Source organism: Ranitomeya variabilis, chromosome 4, assembly GCF_051348905.1.
Source record: "Ranitomeya variabilis isolate aRanVar5 chromosome 4, aRanVar5.hap1, whole genome shotgun sequence".
In the NCBI taxonomy this organism is placed as follows: Eukaryota; Metazoa; Chordata; class Amphibia; order Anura; family Dendrobatidae; genus Ranitomeya; species Ranitomeya variabilis.
Window position 1 is genome coordinate 480,084,692 of NC_135235.1, and position 21,691 is coordinate 480,106,382.

At 41.4% G+C, this 21,691-nt stretch overlaps 1 protein-coding gene across 1 annotated transcript in view; it reads right to left on the reverse strand.

Moving 5' to 3' along the window:
- The window catches only part of SEPTIN9 (septin 9), a 354,855-nt gene extending 343,639 nt beyond the window's left edge, over positions 1–11,216 (reverse strand). The window contains exon 1 of the mRNA XM_077251856.1: positions 11,099–11,216. Coding sequence (XP_077107971.1) covers positions 11,099–11,120 — 22 coding nt within the window. The 5' untranslated portion in view covers positions 11,121–11,216. The remainder of the gene's footprint in view (positions 1–11,098) is intronic.
- Between the last annotated feature and the right edge of the window lie 10,475 nt (positions 11,217–21,691).

Consider the following 21,691-nt stretch of genomic DNA (forward strand, 5'->3'; position numbering starts at 1 on the left):
ATCCTGTATTCAAACAACAGATCAGAAAAGAAGATCTTTTTAGTCCTCAACAGCAATAGTGTTGACAGGATGACAGGAGTGGCCCACGAACAATATGCCCCTGAGTTTCCCAATCCTTCTTCTTCGCATCATTTTCTTTAGTTCTTAGCAGTAAAAGTAGATTTATAGGGTTACATCAACAACGTAATTGTTTTTAAATGTTTTAGGTGGAGAATAAAGATTATACAATAATTACAAAATATTTTTTGTTGCATTTTGTACAGACTATGGCGGCATGATTTGTGGATTAATCACTATTTCCCAGAATTAGAATTGCAGCTATTACACATGAATACATAAGCACCTCTACAAGGTGAAATGTAAAGACTCATAAGAAATATTTACATTTCTATACCCCTGTAGGCCACAACATCAGTCCTACACCTTGTATTTATTTCCATGTAGATCCCATAAATATTTCCTTTGGTCTACCATATTCCTATACGTGTGCCAAACTAGAATAACACATATTTTAGATCCTGCCTCCGAAGTCACCCATTTCAATCTTGCCTTAAGCAAAGGTGAGCTACAGAGAAAACTCATAAAACCGATATAATATTCCATTGAATCCTTTAATTGCTACTATTATTTCAGTCATTGCAAGGCTGCACAATGATACAGGAAATTACACAATGTGATTCAAGCAAACATGGATTCCTAATTCAGAGCAGAAAAGCACCTTTGTAATCAATTGACTTGACTGTGTAAGTTCACACATCTCTTGAGTCCCCTCTACCCATGGGATGTGAGGTCAGTCCATATGAACTGGTTCATCTGCCCCATTGTTCATGGGGTCACTAAGTTTCGTCATGTTTGGCACGTTCCTGACACAGAGGTGGAGTCGCTTCAGGGTGTGCAAGTAAAGCCTTTCTTCTTATTCATTGTGTCATCCCAGCGTGCTGGCTCTTGCCTGACATCTTAGTGGAGGGATAACGGCGATGATTGCACAGTGTGGAGGACGGCTTTGGACATGTACAAGTATACATTCATTCTTAAGAAACTTTGAAATAGTTTATTGCAGCTGCTGAAGGCATCTATTGCCAATTCAACCCACTGTTCTCAAATGTACAAGTATAATGATGAAGGCATCTTATAATGTTCAATTACAGTAGCTACGGACATGACCCAAAAGGGCTACAAACTAAAACCCCAATACACATTAAATCACTATTGGTGATCGTTAAGCTGGTAGCAATCTTGGCTAACTCTCACATACATAAGAGCGCTCACTCTGCCAATCGCCCCTGTGTTCTGCATGAGAGAGGCACAGCCAGACATCTCTGTCGGCATCTTATCTATTAGACAACAAAAGGATCGACAGTCCAGAAATGGACATGTCATATCCATATCTTCCCCAGCAACCATCTATCAGGTCTTCTATACACATTAGACTCTGGGCTGAATTCATCAATATTGGCCAATATTAGTCTAATGAGTATGGGGGCCTTTAGTCAAACATTCTATATATTTGACAAAACAATACAAGAAATATGAAAACAATCACATCATATATTTACAGTGGCATGCAAAAGTTTGGGTACCTTGGGTCAAAATTACTGTTATTGTGAACAGTTAAGCAAGTTGAAGATGAAATTATATCTTAAAGACCTAAAGTTAAAGATGGCACATTTCCTTTGTATTTTAGGCAAAACAAATAAATATAAGGTCAATTTTTACATTTTAAAAATTGAAAAAAGGGAAAATGGGCTGATGCAAAACTTTGAGCACCCTGGGAGATTAGTTTGCTCAGATAACTTTGACCAAGGTTTCAGATCTTAATTAGCTTGTTAGGGTTATGGCTTGTTCACTATCATTGTAAGGAAAGGCCTAGTAATGCAAATTTCCCAGCTTTATAAATAACCAACCTCCTCTAACCTTGTGCCAAAAAACTGCAACCATCGGTTCTTCTGAAGCAGCTGCCTCGCACGTTGAAAATGAAAATGGTGGAGGCTCACAAAGCAGGAAAAGGCTATAAGAAGATAGGAAAATGTTCTCAAGTTGCCCTTTACTCAGTTCGAAATGTAATTAAGAAATGACAGTCAACAATAACAGTGGAGGTCAATATAAGGTCTGGAAGACCAAGTCAAATTTCAGTGAGAGCTACTCGTAGGATTGCTATAGAGGCAAATCAGAACTCCTTTGGAAGACTCTAGAGTTGTGGTACATTGTTCTACTGTTCAACGACAACTGCACAAATATGGTCTCTATGGAAGAGTCATCCAAAGAAAATCTTTCCTGCATCCTCACCATAAAATTCAGCATGACAAGTATGCAAAAGAACATCTTAATAACCCTGATGCATTCTGGAAACAATTACTGTGGACCAATGATGTTAAAATAGAACTCTTTGGCCACAATGTCCAAAGGTATGTGTGGAGAAAAAAGGGCACATAAATTCAGCAAAACATCTCTCCAACCATTAAGCATGGAGATGGATCAATCATGCTTTGGAGGTGTGTTGCAGCCAATGGCACTGGAAACATTTCATGGGTAGAGGGAAGAATGGATTCAATTAAATTTCAACAAATTCTTGATGCAAACATAACACCATTTGTTAAAAAAGCTGAAGTTTAAAATAGGATGGCTTCTACAAATGGATAATGATCCCAAACATAAGTCAAAATCCACAATAGATGACCTCAAAAAGCACAAGCTGAAGGTTTTACAATGGCCCTCACAGTCCCCTGATCTGAACATCATTGAAAATCTGTGGCTAGACCTCAATTAGCAGTGCATGCAAGACGACCAAGGAATCTCACAGAACTGAAAGAATTTTCCATGGAAGAATAGATGAAAATCCCTCAAACAAGAAATTAAATACTTGGCTGGCTACAAAAAGTGTTTACAAGCTTTGATACTTGCAAAAATGGATGTTACAAGATACTAACCATGCTGGGTGCCCAAACTTTTGCATCAGCCCATTTTCTTTTTTGTAATTTAAAAAAAATAAAATATGAAAATAAATATATATATAACAAAGGAAATGTCATCTTTAACTTTACGTCTTTTAGAGATCATTTCATCTTCAGCTTGCTTAACAGTTCATAATAACAGTAATTTTGAAAAGGGGTGCCCACATTTTTACATGCCATTGTTTATATATAGTAATGTAGAGCAGTCATGCCCATGAATTCTATGTCTACTACCAATCTATTAGATCATTATGCATAGTCACTGAGGGCATTAAAGTCACTGAGATTCTGCAAAAGTTAGATACTGCATGAAATTTAGATTCAGATAGATTTTTAAGCAATTATAGAACCTATAAGAATGCATTTTTCATTTTCATTAGATCACTTTAATGTACAGTACAGATCAAAAGTTTGGACACACCTTCTCATTTAAAGATTTTTTTGTATTTTCATGACTATAAAAATTGTAAATTCACACTGAAGGCATCAAAACTATGAATTAACATATGTGGAATTATATACTTAACAAAAAAGTGTGAAACAACTGAAAATATGTCTTATATTCTAGGTTCTTCAAAGTAGCCACCTTTTGCTTTGATGACTGCTTTGCACACTCTTGGCATTCTCTTGATGAGCTTCAAGAGGTAGTCACCGGGAATGGTTTTCACTTCACAGGTGTGCCCTGTCAGGTTTAATAAGTGGGATTTCTTGCCTTATAAATGGGGTTGGGACCATCAGTTGTGTTGTGCAGAAGTCTGGTGGATACACAGCTGATAGTCCTACTGCATAGACTGTTAGAATTTGTATTATGGCAAGAAAAAAGCAGCTAAGTAAAGAAAAACGAGTGGCCCTCATTACTTTAAGAAATTAAGGTCAGTCAGTCTGAAAAATTGGGAAAACTTTGAAAGTGTCCCCAAGTGCAGTTGCAAAAACCATCAAGCGCTAAAAAGAAACTGGCTCACATGAGGACCGCCCCAGGAAAGGAAGACCAAGAGTCACCTCTGCTAGTGAGGATAAGTTTATCCAAGTCACCAGCCTCAGAAATCGCAGGTTAACAGCAGCTCAGATTAGAGACCAGGTCAATGCCACACAGAGTTCAAGCAGCAGACACATCTCTACAACAACTGTTAAGAGGAGACTTTGTGCAGCAGGCCTTCATGGTAAAATAGCTGCTGCTAGGAAACCACTGCTAAGGACAGGCAACAAGCAGAAGAGACTTGTTTGGGCTAAAGAACACAAGGAATGGACATTAGACCAGTGGAAATCTGTGTTTTGGTCTGATGAGTCCAAATTTGAGATCTTTGGTTCCAACCACCGTGTCTTTGTGTGACGCAGAAAAGGTGAACAGATGGACTCTACATGCCTGGTTCCCACCGTGAAGCATGGAGGAGGAGGTGTGATGGTGTGGGCGTGCTTTGTTGGTGACACTGTTGGGGATTTATTCCAAATTGAAGGCATACTGAACCAGCATGGCTACCACAGCATCTTGCAGCGGCATGCTATTCCATCCGGTTTGCGATTAGTTGGACCATTATTTATTTTTCAACTGGACAATGACCCCAAACACACCTCCAGGCTGTGTAAGGGCTATTTGACCAAGATGGAGAGTGATGGGGTGCTACGCCAGATGACCTGGCCTCCAGTCACCTGAACTGAACCCAATCGAGATGGTTTGGGGTGCGCTGGGCCGCAGAATGAAGGCAAAAGGGCCAACAAGTGCTAAGCATCTCTGGGAACTCCTTCAAGATTGTTGGAAGACCATTTTCGGTGACTACCTCTTGAAGCTCATCAAGAGAATGCCAAGAGTGTGCAAAGCAGTCATCAAAGCAAAAGGTGGCTACTTTGAAGAACCTAGAATATAAGACATATTTTCAGTTGTTTCACACTTTTTTGTTAAGTATATAATTCCACATGTGTTAATTCATAGTTTTGATGCCTTCAGTGTGAATTTACAATTTCATAGTCATGAAAATAAAGAAAAATCTTTAAATGAGAAGGTGTGTCCAAACTTTTGGTCTGTACTGTATGTATCCAAAACCCTTCTACAATGATCATAAATAATTCACAGTGGTGCAGTCCCACTCTGTGATCAGCTTATTTCCAATAGCTACTATAAAAACAGAAGTTATCCAAAGTAGACAACCTATTTCAAACTGATATCCTGACTCCCCATAATTGTCCAGCAGTGTAGTGGAATATGTGCAACTGAAGAAAACTATTTCTCCTAGAACTTTGTATGAATCTGCTCTCTGCACAAGAATACATATTGTGTTGCTAAACTCCTATATTGGGCAATGTCCAAAAGCGGGTGATAGTGATCTAAAAGTTTAGTAATAAAAAATATTGTAAAAGAGGTGAAGAATTCCTTAAAAGAGGCATGATTTAGTCTAGTGTTTCTCAACTCCAGCCCTCAAGACCCACCAACAGATCATGTTTTCAGGATTTCTTAGTATTGCCCAGGTGAATTAATGCTTGAGCAGGTGGTGAAATTATCACCTGTGCAATAGTGTTGAGCGATACCGTCCGATACTTGAAAGTATCGGTATCGGAAAGTATCGGCCGATACCGGCAAAGTATCGGATCCAATCCGATACCGATACCCGATACCAATACAAGTCAATGGGACTCAAGTATCGGACGGTATTCCTGATGGTTCCCAGGGTCTGAAGGAGAGGAAACTCTCCTTCAGGCCCTGGGATCCATATTAATGTGTAAAAGAAAGAATTAAAATAAAAAATATTGCTATACTCACCTCTCCGACGCAGCCTGCACCTTACCGAGGGAACCGGGAGCGTTCTTTGCTTTAAATTCGCGCGTTTACTTCCTTACGTGAAGTCCCGGCTTGTGATTGGTCACGTGCCGCCCATGTGGCCGCGACGCGACCAATCACAGCAAGCCGTGACGTAATTTCAGGTCCTTCAGGATTTTAAAATGACGTTCTGGCTTGTGATTGGTCGCGTCGCGGTCACATGGGCGACGCAACCAATCACAAGCCGTGACGTCACGGGAGGCTGGACGCACGCATTTTAAAATGCGCGCGTGTCCTGCCTCCCATGACGTCCCGGCTTGTGATTGGTCGCGTCGCCCATGTGGCCGCGACGCGACCAATCACAGCAAGCCGTGACATAATTTCAGGTCCTTCAGGATTTTAAAATTATGTTCTGGCTTGTGATTGGTCGCGTCGCCCATGTGACCGCGACGCGACCAATCACAAGCCAGAACGTAATTTTAAAATCCTGAAGGACCTGAAATTACGTCACGGCTTGCTGTGATTGGTCGCGTCGCGGCCACATGGGCGGCACGCGACCAATCACAAGCCGGGACTTCACGTAAGGAAGTAAACGCGCGAATTTTAAGCAAAGAACGCTCCCGGTTCCCTCGGTAAGGTGCAGGCTGCGTCGGAGAGGTGAGTATAGCAATATTTTTTATTTTAATTCTCTCTTTTACACATTATTACATTAATGTTGTTTCGATACCGATACCCGATACCACAAAAGTATCGGATCTCGGTATCGGAATTCCGATACCCGCAAGTATCGGCCGATACCCGATACTTGCGGTATCGGAATGCTCAACACTACTGTGCAATACTAAGGATATTCTGAAAACTTGACCTGTTGGTGGATCTTGAGGACTAGAGTGCCATATATTTCTCGTGTAACCTAGTAATAAGTGCGCAATTATTCTACATCGCTACCACAGGAGAAATAAAACGCTACACAGTGTTGGTTAAATCATGGGGTTAACCCCTTAATGACTTGTGTCAGATTATGTCCGTCATAAGTCGGCACCCTGCCTCTGATGCAGGCTCAGACTCTGAACACGCATCTTTCTTGGCCGATGATGGCTATGTTATTCAGCCATCATCTGTCTCTAATAGACGCAGGTGGAGCGAAGTTCTGCCCATGGCTGTTAACCTGTTAAATGCCGCTATCAATAGTAATAGTAGTAATAATTTTATTTATAAAGCACCAACATATTCCGCAGAACTTTACATTATAGAGGGGACTTGTACAGACAAATTCAATACAGCATAACAATAAACACAGATCAGAACACATACCCAGAGGAATGAGGGCCCGGCTCGCAAGCTTACAAACTAGGAGGAAAAAGGGGAGACTTGAGAGGTGGATGGTAACAATTGCTTTCGTTGTTCAGATCAGCCATAGTGTAAGGATCGGGTGTTCATGTAATGCTGCATGAACCAGTTAACAGCCTAAATATGTAGCAGTACAGACACAGAGGGCTATTAACTGCATAAAGCGTATGAGAACATGAAGCAAGGAACCTGATTATGGTTTAAGTTTTTTGAATGGGCCACACAAGGATAGTTAGGTTAATGCGTTAAGGTGGTAGGCCAGTCTGAACGAATGCGCTTTTGGGGCACCCTTAAAACTGTGAGGATTGGGGATTAATCATATTGACCTGGGTAGTGCATTCCAAAAATTGGCGCAGCACGTGAAAAGTCTTGAAGACGGGAATGGGAGGTTCGGATTATTGAGGATGTTAATGTCAGATCGAGTTTTTGCAGAGTCGAAAGTGAGAAAAGTTTGAATTCTAGAAATGTTTTTGAGGTGCAGATAACAAGAGCGAGCCAGTGATCGGATGTGTGTGTGGGGGGTAAATGAATGCTCGGAATCAAGTATGACCCCAAGGCAGCAGGCATGTTGCTTGGGAGTAATCGTGGAACCACACACGGAGATGGCAATGTCAGGCATAGGCACATTAGTAGAGGGAGGAAGCACAAGAAGTTCAGTTTTTTACAGATTCAGTTTCACATAGAGGGAGGACATGATGTTAGAGACAGCGGTAAGACAATCACTGGTGTTTTCTAAAAGGCAGGCGTGATATCAGGAGAAGTGTATAATTGGGTGTTATCAGCATAGAGATGGTACTGGAACCCAAATCTACTGATTGTTTGTCCAATAGGGGCAGTATACAAAGAGAAGAGGAGGGGGCCTAGGACTGATCCTTGAGGAACTTCAACAGTAAGGGGAAGATGATAGGAGGAGGAACTAGCAAAGGATACAGTGAAAGAGCGGTCAGAGAGATAGGAGGAGAACCGGGAGAGAATGGTGTCCTTGAGGCCGATGGAGTGTAGCATAGTGAGGAGGAGCTGATGATCCAGTGTCGAATGCTGCAGAGAGATCCAAGAGAATTAGCATGGAGTAGTGACCATTAGATTTAGCTGTTAGTAGGTCATTAGAGACTTTAGCAGCAGCGAAGTCCTGCTGAGAACAATGATTTTTGTTCTGGTATAAATAATCCAATCACTCGAATAGTTTGTCAGCATTTTGCTAGTTTAGTACAATGCACACCCCATAGCGCTTCATATAGTATAATACACTCCCCATAGTCCTCCATATAGTAAAATACACTCCCCATAGTCCACCATATAATACAATTTACACCCCTTAGTCCTTCATATAGTACAATGCACATCCCATAGTCCTCCATACAGTACAATGGAGCCCCACACAGGAGTATACTGCAGTCTCCCACAAGAGTATAATGCAGCCCCTAACCGGAGTATAATGCAGCCCCACTTGAGTATAATGCAGCACCACAGGAGTATAATGTAGCCCCCTACAGGAGTATAATGCAGCACCTAACAGGAGTATAATGCAGTCCCCACAGGCGTATAATGCAGTCCCCAGAGGAGTATAATGCAGTCCCACAGAGAAGTATAAACAGTCCCCCACGGGAGTATAATGCAGCCCCCCATATGAGTATAATACAGTACCATAGTAGTATAATGCAGCCCCCCACAGTAGCATAATGCAACCACCCACAGGAGTATAAAGTAGCACACCTCAGGAGTATAATGCAGCACCCCACAGGAGAATATTGCAGCCCCCATAGGAGTATAATGCAGCCCCCCATAGGAGCATAAGTATTCTGTCCATCACATACTCACTGATTAAAAAAATTACAATACTCATCCATCCTCGTTCCCCTGCTGCAGCGCATCTCCTCACTTCAGCAGCTAGAACAGCGTGGTGCGCGTCACAGTGATGCGCCCGCTTTGTCAGTTCAAGAGGGTAACGATGAGAGAGGAAGCATCACATGATGCTCTCTCCTCCATCATTGCTTTCAAATCAAATCTATGATGATTGTACAGCTGAATGTGAGATGCGGGGGGGGGGGGGGCGCCAACACCAGGCCCCCCCAACTCACGGGCCCCATAGTGGCCATGGATTCTGCCACTATTAGCAGCACGTCACTGGCTGGGGGCCCCTGAGGTAGTGGAGGCCCTAGGCAGATGCCTAGTCTGCCTGCCCCTAACTCTGGTCCTGGCTGTTAGTCAGTGCCGGGGTGCGGTTACAACTGCTGCTGTCTATGCACAGAGCGGTGACTGAAGCTGCGCCGACCCATCCCTGTGACTGAAACCCGAATGCTACCGGAACAAATAAAGTTAACTTCCTCCTGGCTGCGGAGGTTTAAATGCCAGTGCCCGGCAGGTTCTGAACACTACCTGCAGATTAATCTCAAATATGCAGGTTAATAGCTTTTTTTCAAGTGACAGGTTCCCTTTAACATTAAATATATCGCACAAAATACTGTACCATACTCATGATATATATGTTTGTCAACTGAAGGTTAGATGGCATCTGAGACTCAGTACAATAGAGAATAGAAATGCATGTCACATCACCTCGAATTCTGAAACCTTGCACTTTTTCAGTGCAGTGAGAAGGAGTCTGAATGAATTGGTAGTCGAACATGTGTCCTGCATTCAATATCAATGGGCTTACGGAAACAGCAGAAGATGGTACATCCCATAAAGTGCAAGTGGACCGGCCCACTACAACCATGACTGCAACTCCATTCACACTCCCAAGAAATGCATGCAGTGAGAAGGAAAGGGTAATTGTAAATCTGGTAATTTATGGGGGATGCAGTGGTTAATGCTCCCTATATTTGACATTTATCGCCTATCCATCTACTGCTGCACAATTATCTAACTATAAATTACATTTTTGTAAATTAGTTTTTTCTTACTTTTTTTTAGTGGAAAGTTAGTTACATTTATCATCTTATACATTTTGTATCAACTTAAACTAAAGTATACTCAATAGGCACTCTTTTCACTTAAAGGCGGATATAAAGGAGTACACTATAGAGGTCATATTGCAGCAGTAACCTCCCCCAAATCCTCCTCCCATCACACTGTACAATAAACCCACTGCATTGGATTGCAATATAGTGTTTTGCAACTTTTAGACACACTATAGTATATATCAGATTAAATTGTAGCATTTATTATACGTACGTCTGTGCAACTTTTCCCTAATTATCAGCAATAGCATTTGCTGTCCGGATATGCAGTGTAGCACCCATTACCTTTTTATAGGGCTTTTTCCTTTTTTTTTTATTTTACAGGTTCCATAAAAAATAAAATGGGGCATTGTTCTTATATTTTGTTATAAAAATATTCTACCCGAATGTCTACATAATAAAACCCGTAAAAGGTCTATGTGGCACCGCACAGGGTTTACGACCTTGTTAAGTGCACGAAGCACTGCATATATGAGAATATGGCAGGAAGAAATCACGCACCATGTAGATAAGCACATGCATCATGAAGGTAGAAGATTGCATAGCGTATCACACTGATAGCTCTTCGTCAGTGAATGTACTCTTTACTATAGGCGCTACATCCCTATAGACTCCATGGATCTTCATCGTTAATGTGTGCTACTGTATAGGCTCTTTTGCTCTTCTTTCCTAGGTCAGATCTGACAACTGGCGTCACTAACTCACGTTGCGGAAATGTCCTAACGTGGGTTAAAGTTCCCTTCTGCTGTCTTTGCTCCAAGCGCTTGTAATTATGACCCCTATTCCAATTCACAAGGTTGTAAGGTCACACATAGACGTGTTTGGTATTGATGAATAGCAATTATACAATGCCTATCTTCATACCTGATACTTTTTCACTTTCATACTATTTTCACTTCATTCGGCAGGTTGCTTCCTGCACATTTCAGGGGATTGTGCCTGTTCTAAAACATTTGTATCTACTTTCCCTTTTATTTCCATAGACTGTTCTGTATCCATGTAACTTTATGATCAAACTGAATTTTTTACCCAACGGTAATTGTTAACAAGGTGTTAGCTAACCAGGAAGAAAAATGGGGTCAGCTTACCGGTGCTAGATGACTTCTTCATGGTACCCCAAGGCTTCTCCTGAAGCTCGCCTAGTTCAGATCCTCAGGGAATTCTGACCTCCCAGGAGAGACAACTGCAGAATGGGGAAGGCAGTCACACACTTCCACAGATACACAATCAGTACACTCCCATTTGTTCTGAGGAACACACCTTTAGTGAACTTGTGCACAGTTATGGAATGCACCAACGCACTCAGAGACAGAGGGTACTGCTGGCACCTCAAAGCTGACATCACGCGTTAACCCTTTCCTGCGCTATACACGTTTACAAAGTGTTAACCCATGAAAGCTTGGGAATCTGAGCCAGATTTAGGATTGAGAAACAATGAGCCCTATGTTCGTATGTTCGTAGAGTGTTTGTTTTGCTAGTGCAGTTGAAGTTCATTGTCACAGAGGGTCAATTCCTATCCATTTCCTCTAAAAAGTCACATAACGTGCAATTAGTTCATGGTGATGCAGCAGATTCAAGGTCAAGGACAGTGCTGTGACATTCAGGAAATATATGGGGGCTACAAGACTGTATTTACATGTAGCGTACATGCTGCATTTTTATGCTATTTTTATCATGCATGTGTCAGCACAAAAATACGCAATTGCAATCTGCTCTATGTATTGCGTTTTTGCTGTGTTTTTTTGGATGTGTTTTCCCTATATTTGATGCAAACTTTTAAGCAAAATTTTAAGTGTTTTTTTTAGTACTAAAAAAGCTTTATTTCTGCACTTAAAAACATAATTGTGTTTCTTACATTTTTTCAGGCTCCTCATATAATCTCATAGAAAAAAATCTTACCAAAAATGCAAAATTCAACAGCTACTTTAAAGAAGCACTCATCCTCCCATCAAAATGTTTATCCTATTAATATATTGCAATCATATTATATAGCACTGTGTGCTTACAATCGCTCATTTTGCCCTTCTAATCATTTAATTCTTCTGTTTTCCATTAGGTCTATGACATAACGTAATTAAAAACTGACTAACTGAATCCTTCTAAGCTCTATGTAGAAACAGGAGGTCAATTTTCCCTGTATGAGTCACTACAAAAGTCCCTGCCATGGAGGGAGGAGCTGAACAGTTAGGTCAGGACTCAGGAATTGAAGAGGGGAATGACAAATGCAGGGGCTTGACACTTCCTGTTTCTACATAGCGCAGAGAAAAGAGAAGAATTAGCTGGGTAGAAAAGCAAAGTGAGCAATTGTAAGCACACAGTGCTATATAATACGATGGTTGCCATATATTAGGAGGATAAAAACGTTGATGGGAGGAGTGCTACTTTAAGCACACAGTGAGCAAGAGTTTTCATGAAATCACATCCATTTTGCTTGGACAGTTAAATGCAGCAGATTTTCTTCCCCAAAAAATTCAGTGGAAAAAATGCAGCTTTTACACTACTTGGGAACACGGCCTAGGAGAAAAATACATAACAAGTAGACAAAGATTTAAATGTTTTATTTGTTTGAAAGTGTTTTATAATGTCCACTTGTTTGTTGGCTGGGGAAAGCCAATTCTTCAGCTCTATTCACACAATACATTTCTCAGTCACTTTACCCACGCTCCATTTTCACATACCGCCTTCATTTCAAAACAAGAAAAAAGAAAATTCACAACTGCTGTCTCCTCTGAAATCAGAGACCTGATGAAATGACATTTCCTCTAAAATAAAAAATAAAATAAAAAAAATCCCCAAGAAATATAGTTCTACATATAATCTTCCTCAATTCGAGTGATTAAATATATAAATTAGGCTGAAGTCGCACATAACGTATAAAAAATTGGTCCGTTTTACACGGACGAGAATCGCAGAAATGTTCCCTGAACAGTGATCCGTATGTCATCCGTGTGCATTTCGAGGATGCGATTTTCTCGCATGTAAGCATTCGTGTGACATCCATATGGCGAGATTTTCTTGCCTTCTTGCAAAATGAACATATAATGGATCCATGGGCTCAAATATTTATGCAAACATATATACAGTGTATATATACAGTATATATCTGTATCGCATCAGGCGGGGAGTCTGTGCAGCCTAAGTGATGTCAGCGGTAGTCACTGAGGCTGCGCAGACTCCCCACCTGACCTGGTGAACTTGACAGCGTGGAAAAATGTTGAGAAACTTTCCCACGCTAATTAGTTCATGTCCGGTCAGGCAGGGAGGCTGCGCAGGCAGCTTTTCATTCATTCCAAAGTGGTTTACAGCCCGGCCGTAGCATTAGCACCGCTCCGGGTTGTAAACTATTTAACCCCTTGAGATGGATTGCAGCGTGGGACTTCACTGTACAGGTATGGGATATTGTTGCTTTTTTATTTTTAATTTTTTGACAGAAGAATGAGGGCTTCGCTTGGATTGAGAGTGTAATAAAGATATTAAACCTGTGTGTTTACTTATTATCATTAAAAGACTTTATTCTTAGTGTGTGTGTGTGTGTGTGTGTGTGTGTATTTTTAACCCTTTCATACTATTGGATTAAGAATGGATAGGTGTCTTATTGACACCTCTCCATTATTAACCAGGCTTAATGTCACCTTACAATAGTAAGGTGACATTAACCCCTTATTACCCCATATGCCACCACTACAGGGCAATGGGAAGAGAGAAGCTAAGTGTCGGAATAGGTGCATCTTACAGATGCGCCTTTTCTGGGGTGGCTGGGGGCAGATTTTTTTAGCCGGGGGCCAATAACCATGGTCCCGCTCTAGGCTATTAACCCCTTAAGCCCCGAGGGTGGTTTGCACATTAATGACCCGGCCAATTTTTTGAATTCTGACCACTGTCCCTTTATGAGGTTATAACTCTGGAACACTTTAACAGATCTTAGCGATTCTGACATTGTTTTCTCGTGACATATTGTACTTCATGATAGTAGTAAAATTTGTTTGAATAAACTTGCGTTTATTTGTGAAAAAAATGGAAATTTGGCAAAAAATTTTAAAATTTCGCAATTTTCCAACTTTTAATTTTTATGCCCTTAAATCACAGAGATATGTCATGCAAAATACTTAATAAGTAACATTTCCCACATGTCTACTTTACATCAGCACAATTTTGGAACCAACATTTTTTTTTGTTAGGGAGTTATAAGGGTTAAAAGTTGACCAGAAATTTCTCATTTTTACAACACCATTTTTTTTTAGGGACCACATCTCATTCGAAGTCATTTTGAGGGGTCTATATGATAGAAAATACCCAAGTGTGACCCCATTCTAAAAACTGCACCCCTCAAGGTGCTCAAAATCACATTCAAGAAGTTTATTAACCCTTCAGGTGTTTCACAGGAATTTTTTGAATGTTTAAATAAAAATGAACATTTAACTTTTTTTCACACAAAATTTATTTCAGCTCCAATTTGTTTTATTTTACCAAGGGTAACAGGAGAAAATGGACCCCAAAGTTGTTGTACAATTTGTCCTGAGTATGCTGATACCCGATATGTGGGGGTAAACCACTGTTTGGGCGCATGGCAGAGCTCGGAAGGAAAGGAGCACCATTTTACTTTTCAAAGCAAAATTGACTAGAATTGAGATGGGACGCCATGTTGCGTTTAGAGAGCCCCTGATGTGCCTAAACATTGAAACCCCCCACAAGTGACACCATTTTGGAAAGTAGACCCCCTAAGGAACTTATCTAGATGTGTGGTGAGCACTTTGACCCACCAAGTGCTTCACAGAAGTATATAATGCAGAGCCGTAAAAATAAAAAATCATATTTTTTCACAAAAATTATCTTTTTGCCCCCAATTTTTTATTTTCCTAAGGGTAAGAGAAGAAATTGGACCCAAAAATTGTTGTGCAATTTGTCCTGAGTACGCTGATACCCCATATGTGGGTGTAAAGCACTGTTTGGGCGCATGGCAGAGCTCGGAAGGGAAGGAGCGCCATTTGACTTTTCAATGCAAAATTGACTGGAATTGAGATGGGATGCCATGTTGCATTTGGAGAGCCCCTGATGTGCGTAAACATTGAAACCCCCCACAAGTGACACCATTTTGGAAAGTAGACCCCTTAAGGAACTTATCTAGATGTGTGGTGAGCACTTTGACCCAACAAGTGCTTCACAGAAGTTTATAATGCAGAGCCGTAAAAATAAAAAAATCATATTTTTTCACAAAAATGATTTTTCCGCCCCCAATTTTTTATTTTCCCAAGGGTAAGAGAAGAAATTAGACCACAAAAGTTGTTGTGCAATTTGTCGTCAGTACGATGATACCCCATATGTAGGGGTAAACCACTGTTTGGGCACATAGCAGAGCTTGGAAGGGAAGGAGCGCCATTTTACTTTTCAATGCAAAATTGACTGGAATTAAGATCGGACAAAAATGATCTTTTTGCCCCCAATTTTTTATTTTCCCAAGGGTAAGAGAAGAAATTGGACCCCAAAAGTAGTTGTGCAATTTGTCCTGTGTACGCTGATACCCCATATGTGGGGGTAAACGACTGTTTGGGCGCATGGCAGAGCTCGGATGGGAAGGAGCGCCGTTTGACTTTTCAATGCAAAATTGACTGGAATTGAGATGGGACACCATGTCGCGTTTGGAGAGCCCCTGATGTGCCTAAACATTAAAACCCCCCATAAGTGACACCATTTTGGTAGACCCCCCAAGGAACTTATCTAGATGTGTTTTGAGAGCTTTGAACCCCCAAATGTTTCACTACAGTTTATAACGCAGAGCCGTGAAAATATATATTTTTTTTTCACAAAAATGATTTTTTAGCCCCTAGTTTTGTATTTTCACAAATGTAACAGGATAAATTGGACCCCAATAGTTGTTGTCCAATTTGTCCTGAGTACGCTGATACCCCATATGTGGGGGGGAACCACTGTTTGGGTGCATTGGCAGAGCTCGGAAGGGAAGGAGTGCCATTTGGAATGCAGACTTAGATGGATTGGTCTGCAGGCGTCACGTTACATTTGCAGAGCCCCTGATGTACCCAAACAGTAGAAACCCCCAACAAGTGACCCCATATTGGAAACTAGACCTCCCATGGAACTTATCTAGATGTGTTGTGAGAACTTTGAACCCCCAAGTGTTTCACTACAGTTTATAACGCAGAGCCGTGAAAATAAAAAATATTTTTTTTCCACAAAAATTATTTTTTAGCCCCCAGTTTTGTATTTTCCCAAGGGTAACAGGAGAAATTGGACCCCAAAAGTTGTTGTCCAATTTGTCCTGAGTAGGCTAATACCCCGTATGTGGGGGGGAACCACTGTTTGGGCGCATGGCAGAGCTCGGAACGGAAGGAGCTTCATTTGGAATGCAGATTTAGATGGATTGGTCTGCAGGCATCACGTTGCATTTGCAGAGCCCCTGATGTACCCAAACAGTACAAACCCCCCACAAGTGACCCCATATTGGAAACTAGACCTCCCAATGAACTTATATAGATGTGTTGTGAGAACTTTGAACCCCCAAGTGTTTCACTACAGTTTATAACGCAGAGCCGTGAAAATAAAAAATCCTTTTTTTCCCACAAAAATGATTTTTAGCCCCCCAAATTCTTATTTTCCCAAGGATAACAAGAGAACTTGGACCCCAAAAGTTGTTGTCCAATTTGTCCAGAGTACGCTGATACCCAATATGTTGGGGTAAACCCCTGTTTGGGCGCACGGGAGAGCTCGGAAGGAAGGAGCACTGTTTTACTTTTTCAACGCAGAATTGGCTGGAATTGAGATCGGACGCCATGTCGCTTTTGGAGAGCCCCTGATGTGCCTGAACAGTGGAAACTCCCCAATTCTACCTGAAACCCTAATCCAAACACACCCTTAACCCTAATCTCAACGGTAACCCTAACCACACCCCTAACCCTGACACACCCCTAACTCTAATCCCAACCCTAATCCCAACCGTAAATGTAATCCAAACCCTAACCCTAACTTTAGCCCCAACCCTAACCCTAACTTTAGCCCCAACCCTAACCCTAGCCCTAACCCTAGCCCTAACCCTAGCCCTAACCCTAACCCTAGCCCTAACCCTAACCCTAGCCCTAACCCTAACCCTAACCCTAGCCCTAACCCTAATGGGAAAATGGAAATAAATACATTTTTTTAAATTTATTATTTTTCCCTAACTAAGGGGGTGATGAAGGGGGGTTTGATTTACTTTTATAGCATTTTTTATAGTGGATTTTATGATTGGCAGCTGTCACACACTAAAAGACGCTTTTTATAGCAAAAAAGTTTTTGCGTCTCCACATTTTGAGACCTATAATTTTTCCATATTTTGGTCCACAGAGTCATGTGAAGTCTTGTTTTTTGTGGGACGAGTTGACATTTTTATTGGTAACATTTTTTGACATGTGACAGTTTATTCCGATTTTTGTGAAGCAGAATGACCAAAAACCAGCTATTCATGAATTTCTTTTGGGGGAAGCGTTTGTACCGTTCCACGTTTGGTAAAATTGATAAAGCAGTTTTATTCTTCGGGTCAGTACGATTACAGCGATATCTCATTTATATCATTTTTTTATGTTTTGGCGCTTTTATACGATAAAAGCTATTTTATAGAAAAAATAATTATTTTGGCATCGCTTTATTCTGAGGACTATAACTTTTTTATTTTTTTGCTTATGATGCTGTATGGTGGCTCATTTTTTTTTGGGACAAGATGACGTTTTCAGTGGTACCATGGTTATTTATATCCGTCGTTTTGATCGCGTGTTATTCCACTTTTTGTTCGGCGGTATGATGGTAAAGCGTTGTTTTTTGCCTCGTTTTTTTTTTTTTTCTTACGATGTTCACTGGAACGGTTTACTAGTGGGACAGTTTTATAGGTTGGGTCGTTACGGACGCTGCGATACTAAACATGTGTACTTTTATTGTTTTTTTTTTAATTTAGATAAAGAAATGTATTTATGGGAATAATATATATTTTTTTCTTTATTTAGGAATTTTATTTTATTTATTTTTTTACACATGTGGAATTTTTTTTAAACTTTTTTACTTTGTCCCAGGGGGGGACATCACAGATCGCTGATCTGACAGTTTGCACAGCACTCTGTCAGATCAGCGATTTGACTTACAGCGCTGCAGGCTTACCAACGCCTGCTCTGGACCCGGAAGTAGTCCCTGCAGGACCCGGATGCAGCCCCGCGGCCATTTTGGATCCGGGGCCTGCAGGGATAGGAGGTAAGAGACGCTTGGAGCAATGCGATCACATCGCGATCACATCGCATTGCTCCGAGGGTCTCAGGGAAGCCCGCAGGGAGGCCCCTCCCTGCGTGATGCTTCCCTATACCGCCGGAACACTGCGATCATGTTTGATCGCAGTGTGCCGGGGGTTAATGTTCCGGGGGCGGTCCGTGACCGCTCCTGGCACATAGTGCCGGATGTCAGCTGTGATAGTAAGCTGACACCCGGCTGCGATCGGCCGCGCTTCCCCCGTGAGCGCGGCCAATCGCATATGACGTACTATCCCATCGGTGGGAATTAAGGCCCACCCCACCTCGACGGGATAGTACATCATATGGGATTAAGGGGTTAATATCTGCCATCAGTCACTGGCTTTCCCACCTTGGGTTTTTTCCATGAATTAATCCTTTAATTTAACACCTACACACTACTAATTTTACACACACATACTACTAATATTATTAGGGAGGGATATATAAAAATATAACAGATATGCAGTGGTTTACTGTATGTAAACCATGTGTCATATCCTGTTGGGTTCTGCAATGATTTTACAGAAACTGACAATTGAATTATCGGCTATTCTGCTATCTAACTCTCTATGAAATATAAAGATATATGTATATATATGTGTGTGCAGACATTTAATTTATCTATTCTATTCTAACCTGTCAGTGTGATTTTACTGTACACTGCACTGAATTGCCGGCTTTTCTATAGGACACCATTGCGTATTTCTCACAAGTCACACTGATGGTCCTTGAGTTGTGCAAGTTTTTCTCGCCCCATAGGCTTTCATTGGCGAGTTTCGGCCAATATACTGTGCAAATTGCAGCATGCTGCGATTTCCCTCTCATGTATAATATGGCTGAGAAAACAACGGATGATGGGAGCTGCCCCTTAGATTAACATTGGTCCGAGTGCTATGCGATTTTTTTTATCGCATAGCACTCGTCCATGTTACACTCCGGCCTTAGCCTTCTAAGGGCTCATTCAAACTTCAGAGTTTTTTGCATATGAGAAATCGAAAATCAGACTGATTATTCTCATCAGACTCAGATCAGAGTTTGATCAGGGCATGGTAAAAGCATCATGAGATATTCTTGTATGTGGAGAAATTTAAAAAAAAGTCTCCAACTTATCCATTTTGACAGTCCGTGAAAATTGAAACCATTGACTTGCACTGCCGATTTTGATCTGACATTCGGATCAAAATCGGACATTTTTCCATGATTTTACTTGGACCTCTCGGTCTGAGGAAAGAATCCGACACATGAATGGACCCATGGACAGCGCTCCTATGCAAGAATCAGACATCTGAATGAGTGATATTTGATAGGGCGTATAGGTCAGACTGAGATCGGACTGCGGTGCATAGACTGGCTGGCAGCTCTCCTGACTTGAGTGTAACAGCTTCATCTATTTCTATGCTGCTGGGGTCGGGAGAGCCGCCAGCCATTCCATGCATTGCAGTCCAATCTCAATCCAATTTATACGGCTGTCTGCTCCCTTATCATAAAAGCAGGGGATAGGTTGACCACCATTATGGCTTCAAAATCCAGCAGCCATTGGTCAATGCATGTGGAAATAGCTTTGGTTGCGTGCAGCTGCCGTGATGCGTGTCCGTACTCTGTGTCACCCAGCTTTCTCAGACTTCTGAATGTTAATCTGCTTAGATACAGATTAATACATCTTCCTTTCTAAAATTACTGCACAAGTAAATGTAAAAGCCCCAACAATACGCAAAGTGATCCTGGTGAACGACTGTGGCACTAGCAGCGCGGGAATGGTGTGCAATTTGAATAGCAAATATGTTACATTTTGTCATTTGGGGGACACTAGTCATTGCTCTTTAAATCCTTTTATTTCATAATGAACTTTGTATTACTACATTTCATGGATAAACCCTTAGATGTCATATGATTGATGGTCCATAGAAAATTCACTTTTCCCTATATAAAATTTCCTTCTCGTTTCTTGATGAAAGCGGCCCATTATGAGTCCTTATGCGATCATACATAGTGGAAGCAGCTGTATAGCCCAAGCTGCATCTGCTGGTCTGTGCATTAGAACATTTTCAATACTGTAGTTATTTCTGACTGCAGGACGGCTCATTACACCCCCATGTTACTAGCAATGGTACAGCTTGCTGGGATAGTCCAGGCTAGGTAATCTCTATCAGTACAAAGTGCTGCTCTCTGTCAAAAAAGGAACTTTTTTTTCTTTCCAGACAGTTGTGAGGGTAAACATATCCAATTTCAGCAGAGTAAAGGGGAGGGTTGACGTCAACTAAACATGCACATTCAGGACCGCCAGTCATTTAAGATGAAGAGAAATCCCTCGCTATTAACGCTGCAGACACATAACATCAATACGTTTCCTTTATTCTGACAGGGGATATAGCAAAGAATGTTCTACTAGAAATCCTTAACCCACCTGGTTTACTGTGATTCATTACTAAAGAGGAGATTCTGCATTTCATACATAAGACAGACTGAAGGGAACCTGCAAAGCTTCCAATTGTAATTATCCATTGAGGGATCCATAACACTCAATAAATTCATATTTGTTGGTAAAGTTTTCTAGGCTGTGCTTTAGATATGCCTTAGTACTTTCTTAGTGTAAGAGGCTGCAACCAGTGTATAAAGATGGTGGAATTACACGCAGATGAAGATCTATCTATCACATTATCTACCACATATTATTATTTATTTACATAGCACCATTGATTCCATGGTGCTGTACATGAGAAGGGGTTACATACAAATTACAGATATCACTTACAGTAAGCAAACTAACAATTACAGACTGATACAGAGGGGTGACAACCCTGCCCTTGCGGGCTTACATTCTACAGGATGGTGGGGATGGAGACAATCGGTTGAGGGTTGTAGGAGCACCGGTGTTGGTGAGGCGGTAGCTTCAGTAGTGGTGAGGAGGCAGCGGGGTCAGTGCAGGCTGTAGGCTTTCCTGAAGAGGTGGGTTTTCAGGTTCCGTCTGAAAAATCCTAATGTGGTTGATAGTCGGATGTGTTGGGGCAAAGAATTCCAGAGGATGGGGGATATTCTGGAGACGTCTTGGAGGAGGTTGGGTGAGGAGCGGATAAGTGTGGAGGAGAGAAGGAGGTCTTGGGAGGACCGGAGATTACGTGAGGGAAGATATCGGGAGATTAGTTCAGAGATATATGGAGGAGACAGGTTATGGATGGCTTTGTAGGTCAGTATTAGTAATTTGAACTGGATACTCTGAGGGAATGGGAACCAGTGAAGAGATTTGCAGAGAGGGGAAGTGGAGGAGTAGTGAGGAGAGAGATTAATTAGTCGGGCAGCAGAGTTAAGGATGGACTGGAGAGATGCAAGGGTGTTAGCAGGGAGGCCACAGAAAAGGATGTTGCAGTAGTCAAGGCAGGAGATGATGAGGGCATGCACAAGCATTTTAGTAGATTGACG